The following is a 14,164-nucleotide window of genomic DNA, read 5'->3' as shown; positions in this document are numbered from 1 at the left end:
CAAAAAACGGCTGGAAGATTGGTGGCTTAAAAGCAGAGAAGTGACATAATGTTAGTAATGTAGGAGCAAAATTTAATAAATAGAATGATGGTTTAGTTAACCACTCTAAATCAATAATTAAGATATATGGAGAAAAATGAGCATGATAGCTACTGCTACCACCCCGTTTCAAAGGGGACGCTCCTATATTCCATCCATCCATCCAGAGACGGATTGAGAGCGTTTTCTTGAGAGCGACAGAAGTATAGTGCCTAGAATATACTGGCTAGTGTGCTGAGCGCGCGCCCCGCGCTATGCGAGAGGGTGGCTCCTTCCGTGATGCCTGCCCGCTACTGTAAATAGAGGGCGCTGCTCGTCGGGAGGGTTCCACAGTCGCAGCTGCGCCATAGAGAAAGAGATTGGTAAAGAGCGGCCACTCGGCGAAAACTAGCCCCAGGAAATGACGCGCGACTTGTTGCGCTGCCGCCGATTGATGGATGGCGGCACCAGCAGGGACATTCAGGCACTTGCTGCAGCGGTAGCCCGCCGGAGCAGACGGCAGAAAGTTGTCGAAGCGAGCGAGTGGTCTGCTCGCGGCTCGCCGCAGACCGAATATTTTTATCTCTCGTGGGCTGCTACGCGGAACGACTGCGGTTGTAACGACGTCAAGGTGAGCAACGTTTTTTGCTGAACTACGCTGCATTTGAAGCAGTTTAGCATGACCACGCCGGCCGGTGCCAATTAGGTTTCGCAGCTCGTGAACAGGCGCACAGGCTGTTCTGGCATATAGAAGTTCAGGCGCAGTTTGTGACACTCCGGCAGTTTCCAACCGCGGCGAGGTTTAATATGTTGTGTTCCGGCTAACAGCTGCATTTCGAACAGTTTATCCCAGCACGCTGGACAAAGTGGCAGGTGAAGGCACAAAGGCACGCCGTTGCGCCAACATGGCGGTTTAGCCGGTCGTTGTGGACAGGCCTAACGCGGTTTGCCGAACGTCTAGTTTTCCTAAGTGTCGCGTTTAACAGGGCGACGGTAATGGAAAGAATGTTGCATTCCCGACTTTCTTCTTTAACTGCGCAGTATTTTAGGCAGTTTAGCTCAGTACGGCCGCGACTGCGCTTCACAAAGTCGCGCGTGAAGGGCAAGCTAACAGGCATTACAAGGCGTGCTGGCCGTGGTGACGTGACATGGCGTGAGGCGGTTTTGCGTCGTGTCGCGTTTACCAGGGCAACAGCAAGGTGATATATGTTTCATTCTTGTCAAACTGCGAGGCATTTCGGGCAGTTTAAGCTCAGCAGGGCGGTCTGCGCTTCACAAAGTCGCGTATGAAGGGCAAGCCAACATGGCGTTCTCGCCACCCGTGTTGAGGCCAGGCCGCGGTATTGCGCACGGCTAGTTTTGCGCGGTGTCGCGTTGCATTTAACGGAACAACGTTAAAGTGCTAAATGTTTTATTATGCTGCAAGCTTCATTGCTTCAGCTGTTCAGTGCTTTTGAGGAATACTGTTTAGTGGCTGTTATTTCACTCACTGTAGAACTGCATTTTCAGATAGGTTCGGTTAGCCTGCATTTCCTGACCTCTACGTTGCAAGAGTAGCTTTTGTATCAATTTTACGAATGACAGCTTTTCTGTTCTGGACCATACATGCTGTACACCAAGTCTTCAGTACGCACCCACATGCCCAGATGTGTGCGCGCTGCAGTGGCCTTACATCTCATTCCAACCTTCTGCATCATGTTCATTCCTTTTCCAACTGTTGAAGTTGCGCCACTGCAATTGAACGCACTTTTCGTAGCTTCTGTTCGCCAAAAAGCATTGCCTTCCACTCGCATTGTCACTTTTGATTAAACATGCTGCCCTCGTTCTATTAAACAGAATCTGTGTTTCGTGACTTGTATTCTTTGAGTTTGAATTCCTCCAAACGCGAAAGCTCTCATGTGCGTTTACCGGATTAGCGTGCGGCTCACGTACCAATCGAGCTTTCAAGTTCGAACAATCTGCACTAAGCAATTCTATATTAACATTAGCATGTTAAAACGTTACATCAATCCTAAGCTCCTGAAAGAGCTGTAAAACAAAGTATTAAACGTGAGCCAAAGCAACGCGCAGCTCCCTTTCCAACTCTCAGCAGCGCGGCGCAATGTGCGCGAGAAACCGGCTCGGACCCTCTCGCACCACAGCGCCGCTATGCGGCCGCCGCCGGCAGGCATCAACTCTGGCGCCACCGCGCCGCCCGCGCTCAGCACACTAAAGAAGCAGCCTCAAACTTTTGAGAGTGAAAATGGTGATCGCGTACATTGCGATGCGCCGCTGTAAGGCATTGTATCGGCAGTCCACAGCGAAGAATGAAGCACGAGGACGCGTTTGACTTGCCGGACGAGTTGTTCCGACTCTGTTAAACTCGGGAACAAGCAGAAAGATTAAGTCACTGTGCGACGATTGCCAACGAACATCGACCAACGGCGGCTTCCGGGCGAGTGCGTCGTCACCGCGGCGGCCAGCGCACCTCATGTTTTTTTGCTACCAGAGGCTTCCAACCACGATAACACGGTGCTTCCAACGCACATGGGGAATCTAAGATCGTTTCCATCACACAGTGCGCCGGTAGCGGAAGCCATCGGGCGGAACGCCGTCAAGACGCCGTGGGGAGATACGGAAACAAGTCGCTAGACAAGGGATTCTACGCACGTTGTGAACATCATAATAGTGAGTAGATTTTGTTTTCGACTGCGTGTGTTTGGCTAAGAGTTTGGAAGGTCATAGTAAACTTGTATTGTGCCTGCTTATCTGAGATCTGCGACGCGAACACGCGCATTTCGTGACCCTCGCTGCTGTCCCGCCGGGCGAATGCCTCCTCCACGACGCGTTCGTCTAGCGGTACTCCTGTGCACCGAAAGGTGACTTAAGGTCTGCTGAACGCCTGCGTATTTTTCCTGGTTAAGCTCTAAAACACGTGTTGGTCTTCGAACGATCTTAATTATATCTATTGATGTGTGCAATACCACCTGTTGTAAGTACGCTTCTCTGCAAGGCTTTTTTTTTCCAACCTAAAGGTCTCATTCCCACTCGTGCATTGTTTTTCAACGGTTGTCCTTAAGATGACCTAGCGAGAGCTGTCGAAAGCGTTCTGTATAACCGGCCTTTATATGTAAAGTACAGGATGAAGAGACTATTGATTGTCCGGCATGCCTTGCTCCTCGATGACTGGTTTCGGGCCTTTTGTCACGCTCTCTACCTGCGATACATTCGCAACTTGAAAGTGAATGCGCCTAAAACACGCCTGCTTTTCATATCAGCAAAGACGGAGAGTGTTTTCCGATCACAACACCTTTTTTTGGAAAACAAGCCTTGCGGGAGAGAGTGACTTAGATTTCGGCTTCGGCAAGAGATCCATGTCCTGAATTTGCTAAAACGGGCTATATGCCGAAGAATGCACGTTGCAGAAAAATGTTATCGTGGCAAAAGCAATAGGAGACGATATTTTTAGTGTGTAAATTTAATTGCTGCCTAAGAAATCGGGGTGCTTTTGTTATGCAGGTAATCATAGCAGGTTATTTATATCACTACCAAGTTATTAGGCTGTCCTTACAATGATGCTTGTCTAAACAGCATTGGCACACGTCAGCATTCTGGCTATGGGCTACTTGGTATGGATCTTCGATTGTGTGCTAAAGCATGCTCAAACGCTGTTGAGACTAGCAAAGGGTGGGCCTAAGTGGATGTCATATTTTGATTATGCCGGAGACGGCAACGGCAACTACCAACTGAAGTCATGGCAGATTACACTAGGGCCAAGCCATCCCAGTCCCAGCTCGCTGTCCCTTCTCTGCTACCGTCTTGCAGCCTGGTACAGTTGGCTGTTGTCACTGTGGTGTAAACATGCTTAAACTGAAACGAGCAGTATTAAATGTTCATGGTGCTGATTGTAATCAGAAAATACCACCAACAAAGGTCTTTTCACTGCCACTTCTATTCAGTAGAAACAATTATTTCTTGGCAGCAACATTTCACTTGAGTGTTTTTACTGCAAAAGAGGCAGCATAGAGAAGCACATATACCTTGATGTACATTGACCATACAATATTGACATGTACATCCGAGAATAAATTACTAGGCCCAAAGAAGCCATTCCCTTGCATATTGAAGCTACCTATACAAATAGGTACTGTATGCATGGTGCCATACAAAATGCTTATATATCAGATATAACAAAGCCAGCTGGATGGTAGACTATTAGACGTCTTGCTCTCTGCTGTAGCAGCTGCTAGAAGAATAGTGCATATTACTTGGCTTCAGTGCTCAGAATGACTGCTGAATGACAAAAATCTTAGTGACAATAAAATAACTGCAATCATAACAAATGAATTGCTGGGGCTATGCGTGAATATAGGTTATTTTACACTAATAAAACGTGCAACCCTGTCAAGAAGAATGCTAAACAGCTTGAAGACAGTAGAGGAATCTAAACTATAAGTATCCAAAAATTGACTACGCCATAAACGTGTGACAGGTACACCTTTACACCGCTACTTTTGTCATTGGCATTTATTCCCGAAGTCTTTATCAACACATAACCCCAAAAATTCACCTTTTGTTCAAACTGACATTTTAATAGAAAAGTCGTGTACGTAATTCACACAATATTAAAAAATTAGGAATGTGTATAAAATGAACATGTTTTGAAACGCTACAGAGACTTCTTGATAGAGACTTCTTGATAGATATCGTTACGGGGTTGTACTTAGTGTAACGGCACTGCGATGGGCTGAACTCGACGCTAGACTTCAGTAGCCGTGCTGTATTTACTCTGTCAGTGTCGTCCTCTTTCTGAACGCTTCGTCGCGCCCACGTTCCTCGGTCGTCGTCTTTGTCAATGAGCACATCACTTTGGTCCCGCGTTTCCCCGTAACACTACCCCCGTCGGCAAAAGGCAACGTCCCGGTGCGTATTAGGCGTACGGTGTGGAGGGGGAGTAATATGGCTTGAGGCGGGCGATATGTATGATTTCGGAAGTGATGTAGCAGTCGGTGACTTTGGGTGGAGCGGTGCAATCTCATAGGCCACGTCGGTCACTGGGCGTAGTTCGCGGTAAGGACCTGTGTAGTGGGGCAGAATTTTTGACACAACCCCACATGACGGCACAGAAGCCAGAGCAACACCAGAGATCCGGGAGGATAGTGCACATCGCGGTCGTGAGCGTCGTAGCGGCGTTTTTGAGCTTCTTGAGAGATGGTGAGATTGTGACGAGCAGCGTCGGCTCGGCGATGGTATCGCGGGCATAGGTTGTGACGGCGCAGCGGCGGAAAGCAAAGTGTCGAAGGGCAGTAAGGGATCTCTTCGAAAGAGAAGATAGAATGGTGAGTACCCAGCAGTGTCATGACGCGAAGAGTTATATGCAAAGGTGACAAATGGCAGACTAATATCCCAGTCGCGATGACTGTCGGATACGCACATTGCGAGCATGTCGGTGAGTGTGCGGTTAATACGCTTCGTAAGACCGTTCTTCTGAGGGTGATACGCAGTGGTGAACTTTTGCCGAACGAAGCAAGAACAAAGTATTTCCTCAACAACTCGGGAAAGGAAACAGCGGCCACGGTTGGTAAGTAGTTGACGGGAAGCACCATGGTGAAATATGACGTCGTACAAAAGGAAGTCAGCAGCGTCTATGGCGCAGCTGGTTGGAATGGCGCGAGTGATCACGTACCGCGTGGCATAATCGGTGGCCACAACGATCCATTTGTTTCCTGACAAGGACTCGGGGAAGGGCCCTAGGAGGTCAAGGCCAACACAAGAAAATGGCTCAGTCGGGATAGCAATCGGCTGCAGGTGTCCAGGTGGTAGCACAGGGGATTCTTCCGGCGTTGACAGAGGTCGCAAGCGCCTACATAACGTTGGACAGAGCGGTAGAGTCCAGGCCAGAAGAAACTCCGGCGCACGCGGTTGTATGTGCGTGAGAGGCCAAGATGACCAGCTGTAGGGGCGTCGTGCATTTGTTCGAGAACGGCAGAGCGTAGGTGTTGGGGAACGACCAGCAAGTGCTCAGCACCATCAGGTCGCATGTTGCGGCGGTATAGCGTATTCCCATGAAGGAAGAACAGGGCGAGAGAATAGTCACGGCTGTGTGTGCGGAGGCAAGAGAACTGAGGGTTGGGTCCAAGCGCTGTTCATCGGCTATGTGGGAAAAGTCCGATATAGAGAAGACACAGGGGTCCGACTCATGGTCAGTAAAGGAAGGGGGATCGACGGGATAACGGGACAGACAGTCTGCATCCTGGTAGAGCCGACCGGATTTGTATACAACGGAAAAGGTATACTCCTGCAAGCGCACTGCCCAGCGGCCGAGGCGGCCAGTAAGATCCTTGAGGGAAGAGAGCCAACATAAGGCGCGGTGATCAGTAATTACAGTGAAGGGTCGGCCAAACAAGTAGAGTCTGAATTTTCCAACGGCCCAAACGAGAGCCAGGCACTCCCGTTCCGTAATAGAATAGTTCTGTTTCGCTGATGACAGGAGACGACTGGCGTAGGCAATCACGCAGTGTTGGCCGCGTTGTCGCTGTGCAAGAATGGCACCAATCCCGTGGCCACTGGCGTCGGTGCGAAGTTCTGTCGGGGCAGACGGGTTGAAATGGGCCAACACAGGAGGATTTGTTAGAACAGCGATGAGGGTGGAGAATAAGTTAGCCAGCTCTGGTCCCCATGAGAAAGGAACGCCTTTCTTCAGCAGATTGGTGAGAGGACGAGCAACAGCGGCAAAGTTTGGGACGAACCGGAGAAAATAAGAGCAGTCTTACAAAGCTGCGGACATCACGGGGTGAACGGGGAAATAGAAAAGCACTACAGCGCGAACTTTGTCGGGATCGGGTTGCACGCCGGTGGCATTACCAAATGGCCAAGGACTTTAAGTTCGCGGCGACCAAAACTGCACTTCTTTGAGTGCAGTTGAAGTCCGGCACGGCGGAAAAGTGCCAAGATGGAAGAAAGGCGACGAAGGTGGCTTTCGAATGAGGGCGAGAAAACAATCACGTCATCCAAGTAACATAGACAAGTCGTCCATTTGAAGCCGCGGAGTAAGAAGTCCATCATTCGTTCAAACGTAGCAGGGCGTTGCAAAGTCCAAAAGGCATAACCTTAAATTGGTAAAGTCCATGGGGTGTGACAAAAGCTGTCTTCTCGCGGTCTTGTTCGTCGACAGAGATCTGCCAGAAGCCGCTACGAAGGTCGATGGAGGAAAAGTAGCGGGCTCCATGTAAACAGTCCTAGGCATCGTCTATTCGCGGCAACGGGTAAACATTTTTCCTTGTAATCTTGTTCAGATGTCGATAGTTGACGCAAAAGCGCTAACTGTTGTCTTTATTTCTAACGAGCACGACAGGAGATGCCCAGGGGCTGTTCGAAGGTTCGATGACATCGTTGCCCAACATCTTGTCGACCTCCTGCTGGATGACTTGGCGCTCAGAAATGGACACACGATAAGGCCTCCGATGCACAGGTTTCGCATCGCCGGTGTCAATGCAGTGAGTCACAACTGATGTTTGGCCCAGAGAACCGGCAGCAAAGTCAAAAATGCCGGAGAAGGGTAACAAAAGGTTATGCAGGTCCTGAGCGTGTTCGTGGCTGAGGTCAGAGGCAATCATTGCGGAAATAGGGTCGGTAATTGTGGTGGGGAGTACGGGTGTCGAAAGGCCGCTTGAATGTGGGCCAGGAGTGAGTGCACAATAGGTGCAGTCTGTGAGAGGGGACAAGGTAGCAAGGAATATTCCTTCGGGGAGAACTTGGGGTGACAGAGTGAAGTTCAGGATAGGAAGGTAGGCGCTGTTCTGTGTAACGCGTACGATGAGATGAGGAAGAACGACGTTGCGGTCAAGAAAGACCTCGGTGATAGGGCAAGCAACATAGTCACCGTCAGGCACAGGCGGGAAAGGTGACAGAGGTAGGTAAACAGCAGAGTCAGGGGGCAGGCAAGCGAACTCGGCGGAGCGAAGGTGGGGTGTTTCCTATAGTGATGTCGTATGTGAACCGCATGCTATGGTAGGTTTAGTTTTTTGAAGATTATTTACCATAAAAGTATTGAGTTCTCTTTCCTTTCCGCAATAATGTTGCCATTTCAGACACCTCAAGCAAATGCAGCACCGACATGGATTTTTCACCTTCTCTGAGTGAAACTTCGGCATCAGTGCACAGTGCTGGAGAACCAGGTGAGCAGGGTTGCATGCATATTTGGGATAAGTCTTTTGAAAATGGTGACAATTTAGAGCCAATTCAACTGCTTCCTGTGATAGCCACTGTCTCCGGTGAACCTGTTGCCGAGGGGTACATCCAGAGTCAGTCGTCCCAGTCACTGCAACTCTTCCAAAAAGGTGATTGTTCTTTCGTGTCTGCTGGAACAGCCTGAGGAGGTATGGCTCAGAAATATGCTACAATTCCTCATCTGCGCGCTGAGCAGATGCAGATGGTGCTAGCTCTGCTTTTTCTATGCTGCCCCAAGCTTGTTCCCACGCCAATGGATTGATGATGGTTCCGTGTAAGTGTCTGTGGTGCTTGGTTATTATTTGTGCATTGTTGGGTTTCTGGCTTCACTTCCAGAACTGTGCTGTCACTATATTTTGTTCTTTATATTCTGTGGTCGCAGCTGACCACACATATAAGCACATAATAAGAATAAGCACTGAAGCCAGCGCTTTATCTTTGGAACCTGGCACGGCGGGGTTTTCCACAGCACTGTGACGGCGTGCTGATCTGTCACCAGGAGCTCCGTTCAGCACTTCGCCGCTTTCTCATGAAGGCTAGCAGCTTTAGAACTCTTCCACAATATTGCGCAATTCTTGGTGCTGCCAGATTACATGCAGGTATGACTAAACCAGAAATCGCAACTTATTGCTCTTCCGTCAATTCCGTTCCTTGCAGGATCATCCACCAGCCGCCATCAATGACAGTCGGCCACTTCAGAAACTTCGTACTAAGCTCGGGCAGCTCCGTAACAGCAACATGAGGCTGCAAGAACGGCTCCTCCAGCGCAGACGGATTAATACCTGAAGTTTTTGCTTTGATCAAGAGACGGGCAGCGTCTTTTCCGCGACAAGACGTGGCTTGCACCATAATATTTGACGAGATGCATATTTCAAAGGAGCTGTCGTACAATCAAGTGTCTGACAGGTTTGAAGGACTCGAAGAGTACAGTGCAGAACAAGGTCCAAATCTTGCAAACAAGACGCTTGTGCTCATGGCCAAAGGAGTATGTACGCCGTGGAAGCAGCCTCTTGGCTATTTCTTTGCAGATAAGGCGGCGCCTGCGACTGTTCTGCATAACCTTCTCTTTAAATGTCATGAAATGTTGGTTGGAGCTGGATTGCAGCCTGTGGCAGTAGTTTGCGATCAGGGAAATTAGAATGTTTCTTTGTCTCAAACCTTGCGACCCCTGAGAAGCCCTACCTAAGTGTGAATGTTGAAGCACTTTTCTTTATTTTTGATCCACTACATTTGCTGAAGTGCTTGCGCAATATGTTCTTCAAGTACAACTTCAGGGTAGGCAGTCACACTCTTACGAGCTCTTACGACAGGCTTATAAGAGCGATAGAGAAATGCAAATTCTGTCCATCCCGAAGTTGAGTGCCCGGCACTTCAATTTAACTTTTGCTTCGAAGATGTCTGTAAAACTCGCAGCACAGGTATTCAGCAATCATTGCGCTGTTGCAATGTGCACATTAGTAACATTCCAGCAATTGCCAGCAGAGGCTATCCACACAGCCAGATTTGTTGAGAGAATCGATAGACTCTTCGACAGTTTAAATATTTCGCAAGAGCGGGGAAAGTCTCCGTACGCCTCTGCGATGTGTGCAGGATCTGTGCACGAAGATTGTTTGGAAGACTGCATTGCAGTTTTTGAGCACATCGAAGTTCTAGGCTGCGCACGGCAGCCTCTTTGCATCCGGGGCTTCTGCCAGACTATGAGGGCTGCACAAGAATGCTAAATCGGGCGAGTTGGTGCATTCGCATTTTAGGAAACGTAGCGCAAAGACGACAAGGACAAAAAAAGAATGAAACACACACGAGCGCTCGTGTGTGTTTCCTTCTTTTTTTATCCTTGTCGTCTTTGCGCTACGTTTTCTAAAATGAGGGCTGTGCTGCTGTTCTGGAACCACCTGGCCTCTCGCTATGGTTTCGCTTACCTCCTTACCAGACACCTCAACCAGGATGCACTCGAAAACACTTTTTCAATTGTTAGGTCAAAAGCCGGGTCAAACAGCAACTCGTCCTGCCGGCAGTTTCAAGCAGCATTCAGACATCTTTCAGTCAGCAACCTCTTCAAACTGTCGGAAAGCAGCAACTGTGCTGAAGACATGTCTAGCCTTCTAGCCACTCTCCCAGTTTGTTTTACTAAATCTGTTCCTTCTCTTTGCACAGCTACCACATCTTTGCCAGTTGCAGTAGAAGTTTTGCCTTCTGATTATCCATCTCCAATGGCAGAGAAACACATTGTCTACTTTGCTGGGTGGCTTGCCGGCAATTTTATGAATGACCACAGGTGTGTTACAGGGTTACTTACGTGTGAACCAAGACTAGAAAACGCCACGTTTGCCGATCATTACCAAGTTCTCTTGTACCTAAGTGTTAAAAATCCGGGAGAAGGTGACTTTCGAAGCCTACCGGTTCCGGCACCCTCCTCTGTAGCTTTCATCAATGCTTTCGAGCAGCTTTTTGTTGCATCTACCTCCAATGTTACAGGAAAAGAACATGTAGGGCATGATCTGTGCGTGTTGCTTCAAGCCAAGGTAGAGAAATCGCTGACTGTGTGTGGCGATGATGTTTATGATAGTTTGTTTGCCCTGTTCGTCAGGGTGAGGTTGCATTGGCTTGCACGCAGCAAAAGTCTTCAACTGCACAGTCAAACAACTAAACGGAAAGCCACGAAGCAGGCAGTGAGGTGGAGCAATTGAAAACTGTAATTCTGGAGTTAGTGGTAGTGTTTTTTGAAGTTGCTACATTGCACAAGCTGCAAAATAGCCTACATCTTTCATCCTTCCTTCCACTATGTCACTCTTTTAGGGTGCTTTTGTGCCAATTGCAGCCGCCTGTTCAAGTGTCTCCTATGTACTTGCAGAATATTGTCAGATAAACCTCCACAAAGATAAAGTGAATGGCTCCTAATGGAGACCTTCTAGGCAATGGATTCGCCTAGTTTTCATGGCATTCGGGTCAATTTTAACACCTCCTCAACTCTTCCAGTCTCGTGCTCGCAGGTATATTGAAATGAACCATTGTCATCGTAACTGCCACTCAGCACCACTGGCTGCCAAGCCACTTTAAGCAGGCTTGTTGCATCTTGAGTGCTTTTAGTAGGATCATTTGAAGCACAACGAACAGCAGAACAGCCCTGAACCTTTATTTGGCTAGGTTGTAAGGTAGAGTACAATGATTACATGCCGTACTGCCACGTTAATGTCCTTGAACCTCGGTGTAATACCCCAGTCACACTGTCATTTTCAAAGGCGATTGAGTTGATGGCCTTCGAGATTTTCAATCGCGATCGAACTCGAAGGAGTTGTGCCGCTGCTACACGGAAAAACTCGAAGGTTATTGATATAGATCTGGTGTTTGGCGCCAAACTTTTTTGGCGCCACTATCGTTGCTTTCGGTTTTGCTTGAAGAACTAAGATATCTCTATAAATGCAAAATAAAATATAACTGTTACCTTTTTTTAGTAACTGCAGGTGTTTAGTAATTCAAGGACAGCTTTTTTTAATGCGTTGGCGTTCATACGATTGTGCTCTTCATTGTGTTTGTTTTTCTCGGCGGCGCATGCTACAATAGTCGAGATTACATAAATAATATGCCTACAAAAAGAGCGATGCTATATTAAAATTATTACGGGTATTAATATTTTACCGCGTAAATTAAAGATATAAAATAATAACGTTTGTTAACGTTTTTGCACAGTAAAAGGCGCTGTTCAAGTGTGTGCGTGACTCTCCTCGGGTCAACGCTAGCAACCTTGCGCGACGTTCGGAGGCCTTCGAGATCTCGATAGAGTTCTGAGCTGTCCCGTCGACTCGATAGACTATCGACTCAATGGCCATTGAAAACGCCCGTGTTGCAGCTTGCGAAGGCCGACGAGTCAATAGGCAGTTGGTTCGAGGGCCTTAGAAATGCCCATGTGACAACGGTATAAGCTGTACTTCGTGTATGCTTTTGTTGCATTAGAATTACTTCAAATTGATCCGGCTGACGACTAGAAGTAGTTCTGGAGGTTGTACGTAGGCTGAATGTGTGGTGTGCTCCTGCGTTGAGCAGGTTTGTTGATGCTAAAGCTAGCTTTAACATGTCCTGTAGATGTAAACACAGCTGTTAATATCTTTCAGCTGAAGAAATGAAATCTACGTAGGCTCAATGTGTGGTGTGCTCCTGCGTTGAGCAGGTTTGTTGATGCTAAAGCTAGCTTTAACATGTCCTGTAGATGTAAACACAGCTGTTAATATCTTTCAGCTGAAGAAATGAAATGTGAAGAGTAATCCCAGTGTGCTGTGTTTATGTGTTGATGCGCCTACTTATGTCATGTCATGTTTGCCTCAATTGAAGCTGTCTTAGCACTGTCTTCTACGCTTTTCAATTTCCTACCTGGCAACGTTCGTGGAACTGCAGGGCTTTTTTCTATCCGCACTGTGACCATTGAGACGAATAGCCAGCTTAAAGAAACCCTCCTTAACTGCCTGTGACGCGTATTTTTTGTTGTTGTGCTTCATCACTGTATTTGCTTGGTTGCTGTAATAAACCATGAATATGAAAACCATACTTTGCGTGCACTGTATTGCAAAGTGTGCACTTGAGCCTGTGCTAGTACTCAAAAGTACTAGCACCAGTATTTCCACCAAGGTTTCCACTACGAATCATGCATGATTGCATGCTTAGCCAGCCAAGGTAAGCCAGCGTCTGAAAGTGTTGCTGCCTTTCTACGCTGCCTTCTTTGCCAGTCACTTTCATTGGGTTCCGAATTGCACATTAGCAAGGCCATAACTAGCAGGAACTCGAGAACATTTGACTGGCAAAGGTTGGTGCGCACTGAAAGGCAGCTTCATGAGATACCGGCTTGAAACTGCGGGTTCTATAAAAAGACAACTTTAAAGTTCGCGCTAAAACATACGTATGCGTGAAGTCACTCATACGTAGTTGCCCCCCAATATGGCGGTGCCCACGAGCCGCCATTTTTTGGACCACTGGGCGTCAATGGAGCCTTCGCTACCATGGTATATCTACCTTGTCGCGGCGACGAGCGAACTCTTTCACAAAAGGCGCGATGGGCAGTCTGAGCAGACCAAGCACGCAACGCGCGAATGTCAACCAGGGGCCGGATTACGCACCGCTCTCAAAGGCGTATGTCCTATTGGTCAGTTCTGACCGGCGGCCATATTAATTTTCCGCGTCACCGACAGATGTCATCAGACGTCATGAACACGAAAGAAACGATGACGTTGAGCACCTAAATATGGCCGCCAATAGAGAGCGTTGTTTTGAGAGCCGCCGAAGCAGTCTCAAACGTTTGAGAGCGAAAATGGCGACCGCGTACATTGCGGTGCGCCGCTGTGAGGCATAATTGTGTCGGCAATCCACGGCTAGGGATGAAGCACGAAGATGCGTTTGACTTGCCGGACGAGTTGTTCCGACTCTATTCAACTCGTAAACAAGCAGAAAGTGGAGTGACTGTGCGACGATTACCGACAAACAGTGATGAACGGAGGCTTGCGGGCGAGTGCGTTGTCACCTCGGCGGCGGGCGCACCGTATTTCTTTTGCTATCGGAGGCTTAAAACCACGACTACACTTTGCTTCCAACCTACGTAGGGAATGTAAGATCGTTTGCATCGTTAGCAGACGGAAGCCATCGGGCGGAACGCTGATTGCCGTCCAGGCGCCGCGGGTAAGTACGGAAACAAGTCGCTAGACAAAGGGTTCTGCGCATGTTGAGAACATCACAATAGAGAGTAGATTTTGTTTTTGACTGCGTGTGTTAGCTAAGAGTTCGGAAGATTATAGTAAACTTGTATTGTGCCTGTTTTATCTCTGATCTGAGACGTGAACAGTCTCATATTGTGACCCTCGCTGCCCCGCCGGACCAACGCCTCCTCCTCGACGCGTTCGTTTAGCGGTACTGTGCACCGAAAGGGGAACGAATGTCTGCTGAACTCTTGCGTCTT

At 48.3% G+C, this 14,164-nt stretch overlaps 1 protein-coding gene and 1 pseudogene across 1 annotated transcript; both read left to right on the top strand.

Annotated features, from left to right (window-relative positions):
• Nucleotides 1-8,086: 8,086 nt before the first annotated feature.
• On the top strand, nucleotides 8,087-9,012 carry LOC146177560 (uncharacterized; annotated as a pseudogene).
• A 192-nt stretch (nucleotides 9,013-9,204) lies between these two features.
• On the top strand, nucleotides 9,205-11,434 carry LOC146177559 (uncharacterized). The gene is made up of 2 exons (XM_084581147.1): nucleotides 9,205-9,922; nucleotides 10,088-11,434. The coding sequence occupies exons 1-2, from the start codon at nucleotides 9,558-9,560 to the stop codon at nucleotides 10,911-10,913; spliced, it is 1,191 nt and encodes a 396-aa protein (XP_084437273.1). The 5' UTR covers nucleotides 9,205-9,557; the 3' UTR covers nucleotides 10,914-11,434.
• The last annotated feature ends 2,730 nt before the right edge of the window (nucleotides 11,435-14,164 follow it).

This window comes from Amblyomma maculatum, chromosome 10 (genome assembly GCF_055883805.1).
Source record: "Amblyomma maculatum isolate TAMU_Amacu chromosome 10, ASM5588380v1, whole genome shotgun sequence".
Taxonomy (NCBI): Eukaryota; Metazoa; Arthropoda; class Arachnida; order Ixodida; family Ixodidae; genus Amblyomma; species Amblyomma maculatum.
The sequence above is the reverse complement of the archived record's forward strand: the minus strand, read 5'-3'. Positions and strand labels throughout refer to the sequence as shown.